This window comes from Anopheles cruzii, chromosome 2, assembly GCF_943734635.1.
Source record: "Anopheles cruzii chromosome 2, idAnoCruzAS_RS32_06, whole genome shotgun sequence".
Lineage (NCBI taxonomy): Eukaryota > Metazoa > Arthropoda > Insecta > Diptera > Culicidae > Anopheles > Anopheles cruzii.
In genome coordinates, this window is record NC_069144.1 from 22262074 (window position 1) to 22284828 (window position 22755).

The 22755-nt window shown below is 46.1% G+C and overlaps 3 protein-coding genes across 6 annotated transcripts; 2 read left to right on the top strand and 1 right to left on the bottom strand.

Annotated features, from left to right (window-relative positions):
• Window positions 1–1058: 1058 nt before the first annotated feature.
• On the bottom strand, window positions 1059–2810 carry LOC128267493 (uncharacterized). Its single transcript, XM_053004338.1, has 2 exons — window positions 2613–2810; window positions 1059–2538 (listed from the first exon to the last, which is right to left on the bottom strand). Exons 1-2 carry the CDS (start codon window positions 2703–2705, stop codon window positions 1570–1572), a joined length of 1062 nt encoding a protein of 353 aa, XP_052860298.1. The 5' UTR covers window positions 2706–2810; the 3' UTR covers window positions 1059–1569.
• Window positions 2811–3337: 527 nt separating this feature from the next.
• On the top strand, window positions 3338–12747 carry LOC128268078 (heat shock 70 kDa protein 4). 4 transcript variants are annotated; one of them, XM_053005089.1, is made up of 6 exons: window positions 3338–3798; window positions 7773–8444; window positions 8561–9419; window positions 10105–10206; window positions 10558–10659; window positions 10733–12747. In XM_053005089.1, the coding sequence occupies exons 1-6, from the start codon at window positions 3692–3694 to the stop codon at window positions 11429–11431; spliced, it is 2541 nt and encodes an 846-aa protein (XP_052861049.1). In that variant the 5' UTR covers window positions 3338–3691; the 3' UTR covers window positions 11432–12747. The 4 variants fall into 4 exon arrangements, with proteins under 4 accessions (XP_052861049.1, XP_052861048.1, XP_052861050.1 ...); XM_053005088.1 differs by having other exon boundaries at window positions 10105–10197; XM_053005090.1 differs by lacking the exon at window positions 10105–10206.
• A 343-nt stretch (window positions 12748–13090) lies between these two features.
• LOC128278672 (uncharacterized) lies at window positions 13091–18427 on the top strand. Its single transcript, XM_053017403.1, has 4 exons — window positions 13091–13234; window positions 13334–13502; window positions 17775–17965; window positions 18422–18427. Exons 1-4 carry the CDS (start codon window positions 13091–13093, stop codon window positions 18425–18427), a joined length of 510 nt encoding a protein of 169 aa, XP_052873363.1.
• The last annotated feature ends 4328 nt before the right edge of the window (window positions 18428–22755 follow it).

Genomic DNA, 22755 nt, shown 5'->3' on the forward strand with positions numbered 1-22755 from the left:
GCATAACATGTTTCGGATGATGATGGTGATGGGCTGCTGCTGCTGCAATCGTTGCCACGAGCAGGCGGTAGACGCAGAACTTAGACAGTTTTGTGCGAAACTGACAGGGTTCTTCCTTTCCCCTTGCGAAAGCGCCCCAAGGCAGCTCTCGGGTAGCTGATTTCGATTAATTGGAATCCAATAACTCAATTACCATTACCCGTCGTTGTGAAGCTCGGACGACCCTCGTTACTACTGTCTGTCTCGAGTAGGTGTATTAAGCCATTTTGAAATCGATACACTGGAGCCGAGCGGGGTAACTCTACCTACAGATGGTCTGAGGATGAGGCACGATCACCGAAAGGGCCGGACCGAGCGACCGCTCAAGGGTTGCAAAACGTGGCTACACTTCACGGTGTTCACCAATAATAAATTAAGGTATTTCTGGCAGTAATCGGAAAGTGGCGCGTAATGGAAGTTAATAGTATGTAACCAAGCACCGTTAGGCAATGCCAACCAGGCGGACGCAAGGAAACGAGGCTAATCAATGGATATCGTCAAGTCATAGCCATATGTGGCCGGCGTAAGTTATTGCCAACCAATTTCAATGGCATTACGCTAAAAGCTGGCCGAACAGCCCGTGTCTTGTGAGGCTTAATCTTTATAATAAAATATGTGACACGTTCAGCACATGTCGGCTTTGTTATTTTTGGTAGGTTCAATGAATTAATACACGAAACAATTCAACGGAAGGGCTGGGGTGTTTTGAGATTGAATTACATGCCGGACAAAGTGTTTGTTTTCGCTCATTTTATGTTTTTGCTCCAACAATCGGTTAGCAAAATGGATAGCGTTATATTTAAAGTTGAAAACGGATTAAGCTGCGTGAATTCTATTAAGCGTTGTGATATATATATTTTCTTTCAAGTTCCTTGATAGACAAGGCTGGTCTGGTTCGTTTATGAATGATCTTAATACATATGGAATAAAAGATTGGGTTAAATAAGTATTGTTCATATTTTAGGCTCTATTTGTAAGTTTTTTGGTTTGTGCAACTTGAAATTTAAAACAAAACCCCTTTCGTTTACGTATTAGAACGATGTTTATCTTGCGCAGGTCGTGATAGTGTATGCAAATTTTATGGATCAACGATCAAAACAAAGCCATTTAGAAACAATTGTTAACAAGTATTCTTCAAGTATAGGTTCTTTGGCCGACGCTACGAATTTAGGCCTATATAAAATCCGTTTAAATTACTACCTGCCAATGCCTTCAATTACTTGCTATTGGTATTATCTGAAACCTGCGCAGGGCCAATAAAACACTATTTCTTAGAAGACGGAGCGATTCCCGGAGATTTCACATTCGTTGAATAGCAATTTTCAATATTCAGCCAATACAGTACCGAATAAACAATACATAGACAGTATGCTCTTCTCTCTGCACCATCTTTGATATTGTCGAGTCGAAAATCCTTCTCGGTACCAACCGATCCGTCGCCATCATAAATTTTATAAAAAAAGTGCCAAAAAGAAAACCGGCTATCTCTGCTGTATCGCAGCGACGTAAAATAAACGTTGGCCATTGAGATTACTGTAGAAAATCTATCACTTCTTCTAATTCCCTCTCTCGTGCCTGCTGATGAGCCCATTTAGCTTCGGCTGACTTGACATTGTTCAAGCCCCATTTATCGTACGTTACTCGCTGACCGCAAGCAGTTTCAGAAGACCGATTTTTGGAAAAACGTAAATCGGATGCCCGTTGGAAGCTATGGGTACGGTTTCTCGGTGCGGGACAAGTTTTTCCTCCCTCGGGAAACGGCGGCTCACTCATGAACCGCTTCAGGCAACCTTGGTGATAGATGTGGCCGCAGAACATGCGCACCACGTATGCGTCGCTCTCATCTTGCGTGACGACTTGCGTAGGACAGACCGGTAAGCAGCAAGTTCGACAAACGGCACACTTTTCATCCGGTAAATCTCGCACGGCTTCGATGATAAACCCTAGCGTCCGCTGCAGGCTGGGCTTTACTTCAAATGTTTCGCTGAACTTCGACTGACGCAAAGGTGCCTCCACACACTGACGCGCGATCTCCCTGGCCTGCCCGTTGACGAACAGCACCAATGACTGCGGAAGATTGCAGTCATGCCCGTTCCATTGGATGCATTCGGCTGGATAGCCCTGGGGAACGATGAATTTGGCGCCGAAGTAGTACTGTCCACCACGGGCGACTAAGCAGATGGAGCAGGTCTTTTGCTTCAGTTTAAGATCGCCAGCATCCGGCAGCATCTGGCGAATGGTTTGAATTTCGTCCAGCACAATGCACAGTGGGTTTTCCGCCAAATATCCGTCGATAAACTGGAGCATCTTCATCAATTGGGGCCTCCCGAGAAAATCGTCGAGCCTGGTGTCGCATATCGCGACGAAACGTTCGAGAAAAACGCTCGGCATAGTTTTGCTTTTGAACTCGACCAACAATTTCCCCATCGGGTAGTTGTCCGGGAACCGAACGCAAACCGTTAGCTGCCGGCTTTTCGTCTGCCGGAGCTCAACGCGGACCTGCAGAGAGAAAAGAGTGGAGTGTGATTATTCAAAGCTCGATCAATGCACGATTTGGATCTGATCGGTCGAACCAGAGACGGCAGGCAGGTGACGAGTTTGGAGTTGGGCAACACATTTTCACACAGCCGGCCAACTTCGGCAACTTCGTCCTCCACTAGCCCCATGACTTTTCTTTCTTCTTTCTGCCACCGGACACAAACACGTAATGCATCAACGAGTGGTTATCGAAAAATGGGGCCTCAACACGACGGCTTAGACAGCTTTAGAATCTTTTTTTGTATCTTTGGAATGTAAATGTCTAAAAAACTGGATTGCGTTTTTCAACATTCAAACAACTTGTTGCTCAACTCCTTGATATTGATTCTAAAAGGTCTGAATCGAATTTCAATGCTCCAAACTTTTTTAACCAACCACCAAAACAATGTTTTGACGTTCTCGTAATCCCGATATTATTAATCAACTGTGGTAACGGTTGCACTGGTTTGGTTTGGCATGGTGAGGAACATTTTCATCGGGTCGCATTTCAAAAACAACTGTAGTGAGTTTAAGGAGCTTAAGACAGAGCCTAACTTATTGCATTTAATGTAATTAATTAGAGTAGAATTTACTACAAAGCTGGCACTGGCTAAAATTGGAACCAGATCATTCGACGAGTTTCTCGAAAGTGGCAACGCGCCGAACATTTGACAGATCGTTCGAGATTGTTCTGGCAACCTTCGGGAAACGTCAGCCGGTGAAGCACCGAACCAAAGTTTCGACAGATTCAACTTTTCATCCGTCGAGGCTTGACCGAATTGTGTTGTGCGTGAACAGTTAAACGTTGGTCAAAACTACTGTGTTTCCCGTGACCGCAGTGCGACAAAAAGTTCAATCGTCGAGCAAATATCCTGCTAAAGGTGTTTCTGGTGACGAAAGCGATAGCTGAGGTGCGTTTGCAGAAGAACGCGATTGAAGAAGAAAGCCCATTGGTTCGTGTAGCGCAGCTTTGCCCTGGAAGAGGAAGTGCTCAAGTTCTAAAGAGGGCCAGTGGCTGTGTCTGTGTGTGTGCACAGTGCGTTAGTGAGAATCGCGAATCATCGCCCGCTTGGTGGAGACTGAAAATCGAGCATTTCTGGTGCACGGACGGGAAAACGACGGCTAAAAGTACACAATGTCGGTGATCGGTATTGACTTTGGCAACGAGTCCTGCTATGTGGCGGTGGCAAAGGCCGGTGGTATCGAGACCATCGCCAATGACTACAGTTTGCGAGCCACACCGTAAGTACACGATGATGCGCATAGGTCGCAGTCCGGTAATGGAGTGTTCTGGAAAAAAATCTTGCCCTTCAAATGGACTGCTACCAAAGGAAAACATGAGTGCGTGTGTGACGGGTCGCCTAACACGCATTCCGTTGCGCGGAGCCTAAGCACATGTTTGGAGGTCTACATTTTGATTATGTAAAGTAACATGTTTGCACAAAGCTTCTTGGCCGTCTCGTAATTGTTACCATGCCGAGGCGGCGAACGGGCATCCGCAGTATCCGCAACCGCAGTATCCTTTTCCGCAATGGGTTCGTTGTTGCTTGACCCTTTTCGTGTAAGAACATATCTTTGCGCTCGTGTTTGACAGTTAGATTCCATCTGTCGGTTCGCCGCTCGCCGCTAACAGAAGGTGCGCCGATCCTGCAGCACATACCATAACCTGCAAATGTTCGAGAAGTTTCCTTGTGTGTGAAAATCGATTTTTCTTTCCTTTTCAATCCTGCGGAGCAAAAAAAGGACCCCCTTTCCTACCAGCTGACTGACTGACTGAGTGTCTCTGATTTTCTATTCCTCTCGCTCTTTTATTTTACTCTTGACTGTAAGCGCAAGAGGGCTTTTAGGAAGCGTAGCATAAGTTGCATTCCCGGTTGCTATGTTCGAGTCAGCTACGCTTACAAAAAGTCTAGTACTAGCATTATAGCTAAGTTCTAGCCAAAACAGCAACCCCTTCAAAAATGCTCCAGAGATCATCTTCTGACTGAGATCATAGATGAGAGCGTTTGTTCTTGTAATTAATGTAAATGCAAATAAAATGATGTTTTAAAGGTGTTGGGCCCACTAAAACAATCCCTTTCCTATTCTAAACCTCCGCATTTTGTCGCTTATCTTGACTTCAACTTACCTACAAGTTGATTAACTACTAACTCGAGCCACCCTTCGCTTACAAAGAATATCATTAAGCTATTACCGTAAACCATATAGAAGAGTGATAAAGTTTGCCAAATGGCCGATTTGATAAACAAAGATCCGGCTTCGAGTTTTTATGGTTTTGCTGTTTAATCAATGCACGGCTGCTTCTTGTTTACAATTTGCTTCTTCATAACCCTTCTCTTTGATATGTTCATTGAAAGGATTCATTATGAAAGTGGTTTAAGATAAACCTTAGCGAAGCACATTTTTGATAAATCATTTCTAGTCTTGCCGTGTTTCAAGGCTTCATATTTCTAAACAGACACGTCACCTGTTGATTAGCACGCGATACACTCGGGGGTGACCACGTAGTTGGTAAGTTTTCCTTCCAAACACTAACGCAGCGAGTGACTAGAGGAGCTGCCTTGTGTTCCTCCTCACCACGCGCATTCCAATTAGCGGATTCGTCTACGCAAAGAGAGCGCAAACATCACTTTATCTCACCCGGTATGGCCGGGGTGTCGATCCTTACATGATGCGTTTCTTTTTCGTCCAGCACACGATGCTGGTGTGTGATTCAATCCGTCCTTGACCACCGGTAGGGTTGCTAGAGGACTCAATCGCGCTTTGCGTATCCTTCTTGCCGGGGGGGACCTATTGATTGATGTGACTTATGCGCGTTCCGCTGCAACGTAACTTTCAGCCCTGCGAACCAGTCGATTTACATGCCGCAGGGTGCTGATCTAAGAAAGCCAGAGAGAGACAGGTGGTCTCAGGCGCGCCGCTCCGTATTCGATGGTGGTATGCTGTTTGGTATTTATGATCGTTGGGCGATAAGCCGAGAAAGGCCGTGGCAAGTTGTCCACAGACGCGTTGCTGCGGGACGTCTCAAACGATCCGTCTCGTGGTGTGTCTCGTTAACAGTTACAAGTTGGGATTAAATGGATGCCATTTTTTTCGAAAAAAAAACATCCCCTATTCCGTTCGGATCGGTCGTAAGATAATCTTTTCGTCGCTTGATGTTTGATACGCGGGGCTAACATGTGTATTGCAAGAGGAGCGCTTATGCTGGGTCACATGGATCAGTCAAACACGTTTTCGGTACGAGAAGCGATGAGAAGTTGCACTAGAGCAACACTGGTTTGTGGTACCATGGCGCAGCAGTATGGTACCACGATGGATTGTCCTTATAAGGCGCGAGTTTTGTTCGCCACAGCCACGCGAACCTTCACGAGCGCCATCAGCTTACTATCGGCGAAATGGGCAGATGTGCAATGTTTTATTTGCAAACTCGCGGTTTAGATACATTCCGAGCATTAGATTCGCTTTCTACGACACTGCAGCGATGCAAATGGTGCATTTGTCGTCATTCAAACTTATTTATATCTACACGTAATGCCGTTCTTACCGCCAAGCAGGACTAAATCTCTTTACTGACGCACTCTTTTCAAATTTCATTCACAGTTTTATATGTTTTTGGGAGCTATTTATTACTCTTTCCAACCTCTGCAGCGCACTGGTTAGCCAGACCTACCGGGACAGTCATGCGTGCCAAGGAAAGGGGTCTTTACGGTGTCTTCAAGACACTCGTCTAACGATCTTCCCTGGTATGCGAAGAAGATCGGCGATCGGCACTCGTTCGTCCTCTGTTTAGTGAAACTTATATTACCTCTCGTCACTTGCTAACATGTTGTGTCGGCTGAAGAGAGTGACCCCAACGGAAAACGAGGCTAGAGAATGGATAAAAAATGCCTCTGTGACCCAGCGATCAATTCGCCAGACCAGACGCCGCGGGTGCTGCGGGACGATCCTCGTTTACCTGTTAAGTTTATAATGTGTTTATGAGTTTGCTGCCATCGATTTACGGCACTGCACACCACACCGGTTCGCCTCCATCCGATGCGAATGGTGGTCACCTCAAAACACGGCAGAAAACGTCATCCGCGGGAAGGTGGTGAGGTGGCCAGCGTGGGGGTGTGTGTAGCGTTATTTTGGACCGTATTACTCACGGATCATTTTTAAGCGCACGGCTCGCAAACTAAGCGGTGCGCCCTGCTGTGACGACCTCTTTCACACACCAAACACGATTCTCTCCGGTTTCTTTGGCAGAGCTGTGGCCACCATCTCGGGTCCGAAGGTTTTCAAGGTACGCGGGTGGTCGCGCGAACTGTAAGATTTAGTTGTGATCGAGTATCCTGTCCGTTTTTGGAACACGCACGCACCGGTTGTCGGTCGCACTCCGTCTGTCTGTCGGTCTGTTTGTTATCTCATCGCTCCAGTAAGCGGATGAGTCAGTTTCACTTGTAGAGGACGATGAGCGTCCAGCAATACCAGCTATCAGCTGGGTAATTTTTATACAGATCGTCGCTTTAGAACCCCAACACACGCAGGTATTGCTACCCTACGGTGTCTGGCTCTTGATCAAAGCGAGCATTCGGACGGATATTTCAAGTTCTAGTGGCGCAAATGATGCGTCCATTTTTCAAATCTAACAACACCGTGTGAGTGTGTGTACTGCGGCGTTACCTTATTCGAGTATTGTAGTCCGATCCCGGCAATACGTTTGGGTAAACATAAAAGGTCATGGATGGTGTCCGTGGGAGGAAACAGAGTTGGTTATAGTCATTCGATGACGAGTTCCCTTGGGCCACGGTTTGTAGAACCTTTTAGGTGGGGCCGACTGAAGGGGGTTCTGGTTGTTCCAGCTATACAGTTCCAGATGATTGCGGTTACAATAATACGCTGGCCACCAGCACATGGTCTAATGCGCCTTTGAACGAACCGCTTACCGCAGGGTGGGCGTGACCTCGGCGATATCGAATTAGTAGTTGTTACATTTTCCAAAGGGGGTTTTACCGTTCAACTGTTATCCTGCTCCTTTTTTTATTTTGAGCCGATAATCAGCGACATGTCCGATATTTTCAAAACAGTATTTTCGGTAGCAATCGGTTCCACAATCAAGATTCCAATCCGAGCGTACGTGCGCACGCTGGAGAGATGCATTCGCTCCATTCACCTGCTGTTTGGTGCTCTGGACGATGTTTTTTCCGACTTTTCCTCACACATCTTTCTATTTTTAGCTCGTTTGTTGCGTTCGCCGGCCGCAACCGTGTGCTGGGTGTTGCCGCCAAAAATCAACAAGTCACAAACATGAACAACACGATTGGTGGCTTCAAGCGGCTGCTAGGTCGGAAGTTTGGCGATCCGGACGTGCAGGAGGAAGTACGTTCGCTGCCGTACCAGGTGGAGGCGACGGCGAACGGTGGCATCGGCATACGCGTCAACTACCTGGACGAGGAGCACGTGTTTACGCCGGAGCAGATCACGGCCATGCTGTTCACCAAGCTGAAGGAGGACGCGTTCAAGGAGCTGAAGACACAGATCAACGACTGCGTCATTACGGTGCCGTCGTACTTTACCAACGCCGAACGGCAGGCCCTGCTCGATGCGGCCAACATTTGCGGTCTCAACGTGCTGCGTTTGGTGAACGAAACGACGGCCACGGCACTCAGCTACGGCTTCTACAAGCAGGATCTGCCGGCGCCGGAAGAGAAGCCGCGCAACGTGGTGTTCGTCGACTGTGGCCACGCATCGCTGCAGGTGTCGGCGTGCTCCTTCCACAAGGGCGCCCTGAAGATGCTCGCCAGCTGCTCCGATTCCGTCGGTGGACGAGATTTTGACCTCATGCTGGCGATGCACTTCAACAAAGAGTTTTTGACAAAATACAAAATTGACGCTTCGTCGAAAAAACGGTAATGAGACAGGACGCGCCACGCGACCACCACCACCACTGTCCGCCGGGGCGGGGAGCTTGTTTTTCGACCATTTGATTACCACCATTTAAATAAACCCGTGTTTGCCTTTGCAGAGCTTTCTTGCGCCTGATGGCAGAGGCAGAGAAGTTGAAGAAAAACATGTCGGCCAACAGCACGAAGCTGCCGCTTAACATCGAGTGCTTCATGAACGAAATCGACGTCCATTCGTCGCTGCAGCGCTCGGACATGGAGGAACTGTGTGGCCACCTCTTCCAGCGGATCGAGAAAACGATGCGCAAGCTGCTGGTCGACTCGAAGCTAGCGCCGGAGGACATCCATTCCGTGGAGATTGTTGGTGGCAGCAGCCGCATTCCGGCCATCAAGCATTTGATCGAGCAAATCTTCGGTAAACAGGCCAGCACAACGCTCAACCAGGACGAGGCCGTTTCGCGAGGGGCAGCCCTACAGTGCGCCATCCTGTCGCCGGCCGTTCGCGTGCGCGAATTTAGCTGCACCGACGTGCAGGCGTACCCGGTGATGATCTCGTGGACTGACGCCGAAGGTCCGCACGAAATGAAGGTGTTCGAGCAGTACCACTCGGCCCCGTTCTGTCGGCTCCTGACGGTGCACCGTAAGGATCCGATGACGATCAACATGCACTACGAGGCGGACAGTGTTCCGTACCTGGACCCTTCGATTGGGTCCTACCACGTGAAGGGCATCAAGCCGGATGCGGCCGGCGAGTCGCAGGAGGTGAAGGTGAAGGTGCGAATCAACAGCAATGGCATCATTTTGATTTCGAGCGCCACGATGTACGAACGGAAGGAAAGCGAAGAACCCGTCTCACCGACGCCGGCGACCAATGGTGAACAGAAAGCTGGCGATGGTAGTGGCCCGCAGGCGGCTACACCTCCGTCACCACAGCCCGGCGACGATACTGGCAAAGTCGGAGAACCGATGGACATTCAGGAGGTACGTTGACGAACCGAGCGCCGGGGATTGGTGCTATACATTGCCAAGTTTTTCATGCCCATGTTCCCCAAGTCACATTGGTCCCTCGTTTTTTTTTGTAATATAAACTCGTTCCGGCGCAATGGCTTTCTTGTTTTTGGTTGCATTTTGTTACCCATTTTCATTCTAAAGCGCCCCCTGTCGAAAAGTATTTGTGTTTTGTGAAGTGTTTCTTGCTGAATCTGTAAAGAACGAGAAAACAGTCTGAAGTTTCTTACGGAAACTTGTTCGACTTTAAGTTCCTATAAAAAAAAAAAAACAAGACCTCGCATATTTGATTTCCATTTGCCCTGTGTACTCTGAGAGGCAGCTTCTGCTTCACGTATTTTGTTTTCTTCTGTATTATTCTGAAAACTGCGAACTTTCTATCCTCTCCACACTTTCTTTAACAAACATGATGCACAGTGCAGGCGATTTTTGCGTGTTGGCAGCCCTAGTTCTGGGCAGTCTTCGGACGTGTTTGTATCGTGCTTATGGTGTTGTTTCGTTAGAGTGCTCCCGCCTTACTTTTCTACATCCGTAATGCAATAGTCTGACCAAAACTCTGTTCTCTTCTCTTCTATGCCTATCTCTTCTTCCGCGCCCCTCTGTGTATCTGGCCGTTCGTCTGCTGCTTTCATCCCGGAAATTTTCCGTGTTTTTGTAGGGTAGCGATGATGAGCAACCTAAAAAAGATCCAAAATCGAACGAAAGTAGTGGAGAGGGTTGGACGCAGCGAGTCACCAGATGGTTCACATCGGTATGTGCTGTCTTGTTTCTTTCCTTCCAATTTGTTGTCGAACAGTTTTACACCATCTTTTACATTTCGTGCAAGAAACACACTGACCCTACTTCCCAGACAATAGCCAGGGTTGCGCGAAACAAATTTCAATACCAATCTAGATGAGAGTAAATGATAGAAGCATAGCATGAAACAATGTACGACATCTATTGTTTGCTCAGTTTGTTGCTAGCCTATACACAACCACTAATTGCTTGAGTTATGCTCCTCACTCAAACCTGATAGATATTTATTAACGATTGCAAAAACGAGGCGCGATCTTGCGATTCTGCTATTAATCTTTATTCTGCTCTTTCTTCTGCCTTTCGAATTTTGTAGGACAAAAAGAAGAAGGTTACAACAAAACAGGTGGAGCTGACCGTCGAGTCCCAAACACACGGTTATGGCACTTCGGAGTTGCACAAATATTTCGAGGAAGAAGTAAGCCATTTGTTTAGTCAGTAATTCGCTTTACGCAATCGATGCTCATACGATGATTTTGGTCCAAAAACAGATGAAAATGATCGCCAACGATCGCCAGGAAAAGGAGCGCATAGATGCCAGAAACGCCCTCGAAGAGGCGGTGTACGAGGTGCGGGAAAAGATTCAAGAGGAAGGGCTGTTGCACGCGTATATCGAGCCGAAGGATGCGTCCGACATTTGCCGCGAGCTGGAAGAAACCGAAAACTGGCTGTACGAGGAGGGTGAGTCGTGCGAGAAGGCGGTCTACAAGGAACGGTTGGAAAAGCTGCGCGCAAAGATGGAGCCGATGCGGGTCCGATATGAGGAGTACAGCGGCCAGGAGCAGGCGTTTAGCGAGCTCGGCCACAGCATTCAGCAGACACTGAAGGCGGTGGAGCTGTACCGTGCGAAAGAACCGAAGTACGATCATCTGACCGAGACCGAGATGATCAACATTACCGAGGCGGCTCAGAAGGCACAGAAGTGGTATGATGAGGCCCGATCAAAGCTGGTCGGAGTGCGCAAAACGCAGGATACGCCCGTTAAGCTTGCCGACATTCGTCACGAAACGCAAACGCTCACCGCGTGCACGAATTCGGTGCTGAACAGACCGAAACCGAAACCTCCAACTCCGCCGGCAGACCAGCAAAATGGAGGCAATGGAGGATCGGAACCGACGGCTGCCGGAGGTGAACAGCATGAATCGCATGGACCCAAACAAACGACAGAGGACTCCATGGACGTAGAATAATTTTCTTAAGCGCCAACAAACGCAAACCAGCACACACACACACACACACTCGTACGCTATTTTCCCCATCAACAAGAGCTCTTCTCGCAAGAGAGCCGTTCGCACCATAAGAGCACCAACTACATCCGGTCAAAGTTCGACCAGGTGTAGTACACTTTTCCGTTTCTGTGTTATGGAGCAACTCAATGTTATGTTTGTACTTGACAACTATCCATCCTACGCCAGCAAAGAGGAGAGTGTTGCAAACCAATATTCAACCCTCCTGGGCCGGGTGTGTGTTCCAGTATGTGCAAAACAATTTGACTTTGTTTCTCATCTGATTCTTGCGCTCAGAACCAGAGCCGCCGCCGCAGACTGGAGTAAAGAATGGTCTGTGACAACAAGGGAAAGATGTGGCTCATATTACGGATTTCCTTCCGTTCCTTTTTTCTATCCCATCTATTCATGCTACATCTCCAAATACCGATGTCTTGTTTCTCATGCTTATGTTCTTTTTAAAAGCTACTATTGGCAAGCGAGGCGAGCCACGTGCGATTGAGCTTTGCCGACAAATCTGTATTGTCTTCTTTTGATAACACTAGCCCTAATGTACGTTACATGCGTTTTCCCCCACGTCAGTTTGCAACTGGCTGTGTCTTTCACTCAGTAGCGAAAAGGAGAAGATGGTAGGACAAATATTATTACATACCGGGAGTAAATATCGAGAGCATTAGGTTGAGCTTTTATGCAAATGCGTTAACTAAACTTTTGCAGTCGAGCAAACGGCCGAAACAACTGCGCGAGGATAGTGGAAAGGTTTGAAGATCGTACCGATAAATATACGTTCCTTTGTAACCCCTCAAACGCAGATGCTATTTATCTTTAAACATACCGAATTGATACCGAGAATCGAACGATAAAATGTTGATATGAGTAGGTACGACTAATGGCCTCACTCGATCGGCACCAGCGCATTCGCACTATTTCAGTACATCACTTCCGAATCATGTGGACAGTGTACTGTTCGTCAGCTGCATTTGCATTATAGTGCAGCTTTTCAAATAAATGCCTTTGAAGAGATTGAAAACCGATCAATAACAGCTCACGGAACAACATTTTACGGAAACTTGAATATCAAAATCGCAAATGTCATATTCGCAATCATCATTCAGTGTAGACTGGCAAATAAGTCGATTGTCTGTTCACATTGAGATCAAGAAAATTGGTAAGATTTAGATTTGTGGTGCCGTGCCAGGTTGGTATAATGCAAAGAAAAAAGTCTCGAACGTCTTATAACGACGCCTTCATGTGCGATTTGGATGTATTGGAATAAAACAATTGTGAACACAAATAACAAATCCATAGCTGTTTTTTTATATTTACATTCCGCGCAGCAAGATACAAGTTCGACCAGCTGGATTTCTTTACCCTTTTCTGTTACAGGTTTGTTTTATTCAGGCTCCATTAACGCTGCTGCGTTACTCAACATACATAACATATCTCTATTTCACCGGGCCGTGCTATCGTTCTTTGACAGCACGGAACTGCTTTGGCATTTGGCGTTGGTTGCGTTTTGTGTGTGCATTGAATCCAAACAGTAATAATATTTGCTTTTGTTAACGTACGCGACTTGGGTGAGATTGTTTGCAAAGAAGCTACTGATTTTAACTAGTTCCCAAAATGTCAGCTGTGTCGCAAGTGAAAAAAAATCTTTTTGAGACATGCTGCCGGCTGTGTTTGGCCACTAGCAATGATCGCACCCTCATCGATGTGTTTACGGTCAACAATCTGAGCACGATCATTAGAGACATGTTTAACATCAATGTAAAGTATTCACGTAGCGTTTTATCATTTATCATCAATATCATTTGACGTTGAAAGTATTAACAGGCAAACTATACACCCCTCTTATGTCTTCACTAGATTACTCCCGTTGATAAGTGCACAACAAGAATCTGCACTACATGTTTGGCTGACACTTATGACTTCAACAGAAAAAACAATAAATATCTTCAGGAAAAGTCTCGTGTTCTCAAGAACTTTGAGTTGTTGAGTCGTAAACCAGGTGAAAACCTTGACATTCCAAGCACTTGTAAGACCGCTGGCTGTGTCGATAGTGGTATCACCGTAGAAAACATATCGCCCATCTCAGACCATGCCTACAGCTTGCAAGAATCTGCAGCAACTTCGAAACGGTTGGGCCAATATGATAAAAATGAAAAATCACGCAACGCCAACGTTCGCACGGACCAGTCGAACATTTCTTCAAAAACAAAGAAAACAACTAGTAAGTTGTTAGTGCCGGGCTTGAAGCAGTCATCGAAACAAGGAAGTCAGAGACCGACACAGGGTAGCAAAACCCCAGAAACAACCGAAAGGGCAAGACTGGCCAATCAAACAGCATTGAATGTGACCACCGAGCAAACCGATGTTGGGAAGAAAGTGGACAATCAAGCACACAGAAAAAGAAAGTCCACTAACGGCTCCGATGAATCGGAAAGCAGAACGAAGGTTGCCAAAGCGAGAACAAATATAGTGGCAAGGAGTGGTTCTAACACGCTATTGAGAGCAGCTGATGACTCAAATGCATCATCGATCTCGAATCGAGGATCCAACCATAAACATAACAAAGAACCAAAGTCCGCAGGTAAAGTGAAGCCTCTGGGAAACACTGCCACACCCGAACCCAGGAATATTGATAACAATAGTGTGACAATGAAGAATGCTGCAAGCAAAACAGATTCTAGTAAAACGATGCGAATTGCACACAAAAATCCAAAGGATACAGCAAATAAAGAGGTGAACGTCGGGAAGTCACCGTGCTCCTCTGTAAGTGCAGCTTTGGCCGATAAAAATGACCAAGAAAAGGAGTCATCAGTCCCCAACAAGCATCGTGCCAGTAGCAAGGTTTTGCAAACAAAAGGACAACAGGACCAAAGTCAAAACAAATTGCAAACTTCTACTTATCGCATACCACGCGTGAAACGGGTGGCCGATGTTTCAATGGAACAGATCGCTGGTTCAAACGTTAAAGCAGCAAACGAAAAAGAGCAACAAAGTATGACTAATTTAAAAACTGTGAGATTAGCTATTGCTCAGAATACGTCCAGTGCGCAACCAGAAAATCTTGATAGTAATATGAATACTCTTGTTGACGCCAACACTGCAACTCAAAAACCATCATCTAGTGACAAAGCATCGCCGGTTTCGGTTGAGAAGCCGTCGGCTGACGACCGGCAACCGTCTGTTGATCAAGGTAAAACGACATCCGAATCTATTGACATCCAATCGCTGGACATTACTGAGGCACAGAACGAAGTGGACCAACTCGGGCAACCGTCTAGCTTCTCTTCGGTTGATAAAAGTTCAGAAGCAACCGTGATAGAACCATCAAGCCCTGCCACAAAGTCTCCAAAAGGTGGCATAAAGCATCGTCGACACAGCACCTATGGTAGCATACGTGTGTCCACGAATCTGTTTGATGCTCCCCAAAAAAGTGTTGAGTTTGCCGCCATTCGGAATGATTTGATGATCCGAAAGCCGCCACCGGATGAACCTTCTACTCTTTCGAATGGTGCAGCAAACAATCGTCCGGATCCATCGACAATCGGTCTGCACCAGGACGATACCGTTGTATCCGTTTCGCCAATGCAAATCTCTGTACCAAACATGTCGGTTGTGCGACCGCCACCACCTCGCAGGAAAAGCGTTTGTTTCGGTATTAATAATCGGCCGATTTTGCCGAAGAATGCTTCGCTAAGCAGTGATCCAACCAGATTATTAGTTGTTCAGCAGTTGGTGAATAATGCTACAGCAAATTCAGTAAGGCCTCTTCAACAAGTTTCAGTCACGAGAGCGCTTCCTTCAGGGATGAACACATCTATGCCGCCAGGGATGGTGCTATCGGCCACGTCACCTGCTCCGCGAAACGTTATAGAGTCACCCATGGCTGAAGCGAATTTTTCAATGCATTCACCTCATCCACAAGCTTCTAGTACGGCAGGCCCTCCTTTAAGAACGTACGGCAGACAAGCGATAATTTTTCGAGCAGTGCCGTTAGTAACAGCGGGAATTGCAACGCCTTCACAGCCGACGGTTAATACGCAAATTAATTTAGTGAGATTCCCTCATCAACAAGTCTCTGCCGCGGGAGCTAGTGTTTTAAGAACATATAGACATATAGATACATCTATACCATCATCGACTGCTGTAACATTATCGCCACCCGTTGCCAGAATCATTACAGCATCACAGTTTGCACCAGGAGCGGATTCGGGAGCGAGTTTCTAGCTGTACCCGTCGGAAACGTGATGGCATCGCAGCTGGTGGTTAGCAGTAGAATTAACGCAGTAAGGCCTGCTTCTAATCAACAGGTTTCTTCCGTTTTGTGTCAGGAACAAACGAGGCGGTGACAATACAATAGATAATAGTATTTCTGTTAACAATCACATAGACGGAGTAGGCTCCCTTTTGTGTAGTGCCTCGTCGTGCTGGTTTGAAACTAAATACATTTTCGAACATCTCGTAACGACCACTTCGTGTGCGATGTTTATGTATTGGAATAAAGACTAGAAACTATAAAGACCAGAGTATGAAATATGTATTGCAAAATACACTAATTGGCATCTGCAAATTCAATCCCTTTGGCGCAATGTCGTGGTGGTAGCGAAGGGATTAGATACCTGTCCATCAACCTTCTACTAGATGTGGCGTTGGTGGGGTCCTGGTAAACTAGCCGGTATTCCGAAACTAATCAGGTCCTCATACAATGATACTCTGGCTGTGCTGACTTTGAAATTGATAAAGCCGCGGTGCGCGAAACTCAATCATCATTATAAGAATCTGTGGCATTGTGAAAATCCGACTAGTGGAAGACTTTTCTCTTCGGAATCCTCCCGGAACAACTATCTCATCAACGTATGAATTCCTGCAAAACGGGGGAAAAGAACGACGTCGATTTCATTCGGTTCGGTTGCTTATGCCTTACTTATTACGTATACCATATCTCTTTTTCACCGGGCCGCGCTGTCATTCTCTGACAGCAAGGAAGCATTGGAATTTGGCTTGGGTTGAGTTTCATTCGTGCATTGAATCCAAACAGTAATTTATGCTAATGTTAACGTACGCGACTTAGCTTAGATTGTTTGGAAAGAAGTTTCTGTTTTTAACTAGTTCAACAATGTCTGCTGTATCACAAGTGAGAAAAAATTGTTTTGAGGCATGCTGCCGGCTGTGTTTGTGCACCAGCGATGATCGCACCCTCATCGATGTGTTTACGGTCAACAATCTGAGCACGATCATTAGAGACATGTTCAACATCAATGTAAAGTATAGTGTTTTATCAATATCATTTGACGTTGAAAGTATTAACATGCAAACTATACACCCCTCTTATGTCTTCACTAGATTACTCCCGTTGATAAGTGCACAACAAGAATCTGCACTACATGTTTGGCTGACACTTATGACTTCAACAGAAAAAACAATAAATATCTTCAGGAAAAGTCTCGTGTTCTCAAGAACTTTGAGTTGTTGAGTCGTAAACCAGGTGAAAACCTTGACAGTCCAAGCACTTCTAAAACCGCTGGCTGTGTTGATAGTACCACCGTAGAAAACATATCACCAATCGCAGACCATGCCTGCAGCTGGCAAGAATCTACAGCAAGTTCGAAACGGTTGGGCCAACATGATAAAAATGAAAAATCACGCACCGCCAACGTCCGAACGGACCAGTCGAACATTTTTTCAAAAACGAAGAAATCAACTAGTAAGTTGTTAGTGCCGGGCTTGAAGCAGTCATCGAAACAAGGAAGTCAGAGACCGACACAGAGTAGCAAAAACCCAGAAACATCCGAAAGGCCACCACTGGCCAATCAAACAGCATTGATTGTGACCACCGAAAAACCCGATTTTGGGAAGAAAGTGCACAATCAAGCACACAGAAAAAGGAAGTCCACTAACGGCTCCGATGAAACCAGAACGAAGGCCAAAGCACGAGGAAGGACGACGACAGAGAGTAGTTCTGGCACACAACTGAACCGTGAAAGTGAAAACTCCGTATCTTTCTGCGTGCAAAGTTCAGGATCTGGATCACTTCAAAAAGATTCACCGCAAGTTATTCCAAAACTCAAAATAATTCGAGTAGTTGGCAATTATAGACAATATAGATCGTCGCCGTCCGTTGAGAATTTGTCGTCTGTTGCCAAAGATATGACGCCATCCGAATCCCTTTCTGCACATTCCATCGACAACACTCGGGAGCAGAACGAAACGTATGAGAGGGGGCATCCTTGTGCTGCTTCCGTGGATGATGGAGATTGTGATGTAATGGTAGAGTCACAATGCTCCATAACAAATTCTCCAGCCGTCGGCATAATGAATCGTCAACAGAGCACGTATGGTGTCATACGTGTGTGCAGGGATCTGTTCGAAAGTGTTGAGTTTGCAGCCATACGAAATGATTTGATGATCCGAAATCCGTTACCAGTTGATGACAATTCCGCTGTTTCGAATAATGGAGCTAACAGTCGTCCATCGGGTCCATCGCCAGCCATGGTAACGTTACCTCGACGGAAAAGCATTTGTTTCGGTATTAATAATCAGCCGACATTGACGCCAAACAATGTTCCACTAAGCAGTGATCCAGCCAGATTGTCAGCTGTTCCGGTAGTGTCATCGCAAATGGCGGTTAACGCTAGTGGGTGTTCAGTTGAGGCCGCACCTGATCAGCGAGCTTTTGCCACGGGAACCTTTGCTTTAGTGGCAAGGCAACCTCCACCCTATCAGATTTACTCCGATAGTGGCGAACCATTGCACTTGCCTAACTATCAGCTGATGCAAACTGGAGCAAATACGTTTACGATTCAACCGGATTCAACGACAACATCTGGACAGCAGAGCACATTTTTGGGAACACCACCTGCTGCATTCAATCAGCAGGATCCTAGACTCGGGTTTTCACTAAATTCTAGTTGATAATGATGATGAGACCCACCTCTCACCCCAACATAGGTCTGATAATTGATCTTAGCTAGTTCTGCGTTGCTCTCAATACTTCATAAAATTAATTACCTGATGATTGAAGTGGACATCAGTGCACTTCTAGCTGTGCTATGTTACCCATTTTTTATCAGTATTCTTAAAGTTTATATTGAATGTACAATGAACCTGAGAGTGCCTTTTGCTAACTGAACTCACACTTACCTGAAGCTATACAATGGCGTAACGATTCCAAAACTTGGTTTTAAAATACGTTAGGAATACATCAGAATGCATTATTATTAATTAATTTTTAAGAGTCCAACGATCATCGCTTAGAAATGCTGTTGCGTTTTATGTACCAATTATCTGTTCCTAAACAGAATTTGCCTTATTTTCGAATGCCATAAAATGAAGAATACTTAGAACCAACTCAATTTGTTTGCGGCCGGAATTGGTGCTGGGCTTACAACCCCATCCGTAAAACCAAATTGTGACAGGAAGCAACAGAAGATTAACATTGACTCTGTTGCAGGCCAACTCTTTTCGGCGGTTGTACCCGTATAAGAAGAAAAAGATAAAAGGAAATATATCAGTATACACGTTTGTTGGTTTGAAAATTATGTTAGCGAGTTATCTGTAGTCAGCCTTGCGTCATTATCAAACCTTTTCGCAGAAGCGCTACCAACGCCACGTAAGTAAAACATACTTGACAAGCCATAAAGTCACAGCGTTTTTACAATTTTTTAATCACAGACCTAGTGTTTTACTAGTGAGGGTTCGTAAACTTTATATAATAGCACCAAGAATCATATTTCTTAAAAAGCAAATTTTCATTGTGCCTCAGGACATAGTTTCTGGGCACCCTAGCAGTTTGTTCGAAATGTGCACTGAAGCGAAAGCTATGTTCCTCTAATGCATTGGGCCATAGTCAACATTGAACTTTAGCTCAGTGGGTTACTGGTGCTTGTTGACCGTCTTAGCCTTGCCTCCGGCCAGAACGGGGGTGTTCTGAAGCAAATGTTGCACAGGTCAAAATGCAACTGAAAGCAATTTGGACAAAATATTTCGGTATGTAGACGACAGGACGCAGCAATCGAAGGATGCATTATGTTGGAAAAAAACACTGATCCACACGCATCAGCCCACGTGGAGGTTTTGATGTTTTCGTGTCTCATTAGACTTAAATCCTTCAGCCACGACTGGTAAGTTATCTTCGCTTTGTGACCTTCTTTACATTTGACTATCAAAGTTTCGTTTAATTGTGTGGTTTTCTTATAAGTATACATTTTTGGAAGATTGAGCCAAACGAACGAACAGAAGGCTATATTGCAAACTATATTGCCGAGCAATGCTTGTTTTAAAGAAATAATACTGTTCTTACGCAGTCTTGCATTTTGTAACGCTCCAACGACGAGAATCTTTTTTGTCAAGTTGCTACCAGCTATAGATACCCTAACGTAAGCAGCTAGGGATGAGTTGGTTACTGTGAAAACTGAAGTTATCTATAAATTTCTCTAGCTCAAAGCTTATAACAATTCTTCTCGTTGTTGGTTCAACATGTTAACATCCCGAAAAATTAGTACCGTTTGTGGACAATCCGATTTTATTACAGAACCGATCGACGAAAGCAATACTTTTCTTTCGCGCTCTCCGTGCTTTTGCTGAACGGTAACTGATGGGGAAGGTGATTCAAAGCGTACGAAGGAAACCCGCGAAGCTTGTGACAAAAAAGCACCGTCGATTTCATCGCACGCGATCTCAGGCCAGTGGTGCCCGGCAGAGCGACCGGCCGAGAGCCGCAAGGCTGTTGCCGGACCCACCTGAGCCGGCGCCAGGCTTAGTAGCGCTCGTTCGTGGACCGATCGCGGTTAGTTGCACTTGACGACCAGCAGCATACGGACGTGGCTTACGTGGTACGGAGCGTCGACGTTAGATCCCTCGAAGATCCGGCGATCGCCACCGATCCCAGCGGGGCCGGATGGTTTTGCGTGGCGTAATTTGGCCAGAGGACCGTGTGATCATCCACAACCGTTGTGATGTGTCGATTGGCAATATTTTCCGTTTAGGCCACCGGTGGCGCCACCCTGTCATCGTCCACATGTCGATCGAAATCGACCAGTCTCCTCAAATGATCAAACCGAAAACGCAAACGAAACGAGAGTGTGTGTTTTGTGCAATGCTTTCCGCCCGATCGGGCGCCTAGCCGAAATCGGGTTCCGGTGATCGTCACGTTTGAATGTTTCGCACGGTCCATTCGCTGATGGCCGGCTAGTAAAAAAAAATAAAAAAAAAACGCAAAAGTGTAGCTAAGTGCATAGTGCTCTAAGTGTTGCCGGAAAAGTGGCATCGATTTCAATGTTTTGGTGTAGTAATTGATTGATCATAGTTTTCGCTTTGCTTTTGACATCCTAGGGTCGAGCGCATCCTGAGTGAAAGGATTTCTTTGCCGAGTGAGTGAAAGAAAGAAATCGCGTGCGGTATATCGAACGGAGGTTTCGAGGCATAAAAAAGTCAGCTGAAGGTCGGCAGGTTTCGCGCTGAAAGTGAACGGAGATCACGCCGTGCTGCACTGGGACACGTAAGTTTTTCTCCGGTGCACGCAATGATGCAGGGAAAATAGATCATCGTTGGGGTTAATTGAATCATTTTTTGTGCCATACGGTATCGAGCTGCAAAGGCAAACCAAGGTTTAGATCAATCGCTGTTGGATTGCTGTAATTACACCCAATGCTTTCGGGAAGGACGATAGTGATTCCGATAAAGTTTCTAATTTTGCAAAAAACCCTACGCCCTCGGTTGAAAAATAATTCCGATTAATGTCCATTTGGCCTGCATTGCTCCTAAACACGCATGATCGCCATGTTTTCGAGCATTCGTTTATAACCCAGGCTGTCTAGGATTGTTACAGATGGTGCGCGATTGTGAGTGAAATTTCGCCCCTTTTACGAGCTGAATGGACCATAGCTGAGCGGTGCATATTGAATAACCACTTCCTGATCGACAATCAGACGCGTTCGCGGTTACGGTGGCTGAGTCAGTCGCTGGGCAGTTGGACAGTGCTCGAAGCAAAGCTAGCCCTTATGCAGCAGGGACTGGTTCGATCCATTTTCCTGCACCGCCGCCGCTGGCCGCTGGACACTTCTGGTCGGGAGTTTCTCAAAAAATGAAACGTTGTGACAGGTTATCTCGGTGGCGTGTTATTAGATTAATTCATCGATCGACAAGTGCATCGAAGGTTTCCGATGGTTCGCGATACGGTCCGAGGGCTTGAGCCGGAGAAGCCCTGATTTAAACCGTCGCGACCGGTCCGAGGGCCCAATTACAAAGGTTACAATAATCACGTTTCGGGCCACCCTTCTCTTTGGTTAATTTAACATTCCGTGCTCACTGGCACCGGCCAGTAAGTAGTAACGTGAGCATTTTATGAATCCATGCTGCGTTGCGACTGCTGGTGGCGGTCGGGATCGTCAGGCAGCATTGCATATTTTTCGTAATAACTTTCGGTAACTTTGCTTTGTGCTTTCAGTTTGAATGGTTAAAATAACCGTGTCCGTGACAGGCTTTTAGAGCACTTCTCGGCTTCGCACGCCTGTGCGTGGCTTGGGTTTGAGTTTGAGAGTCCGAACTCTGGAGTCTCTATCGACTGACCAATATTAATATGGTTTAAGTGATTTGATTGCATAAAGCATGTGGCCCATTCACACGCCCATCGGTCAACGTCGATGCTAGAGGGAACCAGTTTTAATCCGGCCGGCCACTGCCCATTGCTGTTCTCTGACTTACTTTCTCACTGCCACCAACGGCCACTGTATCAAGGGGGCGCAAAAGACCCACGCTACGATAGTATCGGATTACCCCCGATACAACGGTGCCTTGTGAAAGACATCTCCAAGCTTTGCGTGTGCAAGTGAAGACTAGGAGAGAGTAATGAAATTCAAACTCATAGCATTTAGTTCAGGCTTCGTGGATTTAGTTTTTGTTCATCAAGATTCGCTAGCTACAAGCTTTACTTGTGTTCTGATGCTTCCTTGTTACAATCGATCACGCGAAGATGAATGGGGTTTTGAATTTAAATTTTGTTTTCTTGTTCAACGTTTTGATTTACTGTTGATTGACATTCTCGGCTCACTCATGCTGCTAGTGAACGTGCCTTTCAAGCATTCATTAACGTGGTTCGGGTCGTATCGGTATCCGAAAGTAAAAGTGCATTTCGCATTCGAACCCGAACCCTGGGGGTCGCCCCGGATACGGCGACTTGAATTCGGTGGAACGAAAGTAAAAATGTAAATAAGCGCCAAGCGGACCCACATCTTATTGAGTAACTCCACGCCATGTGAAACTGGTCCACTTTGGAAACTGGCCTT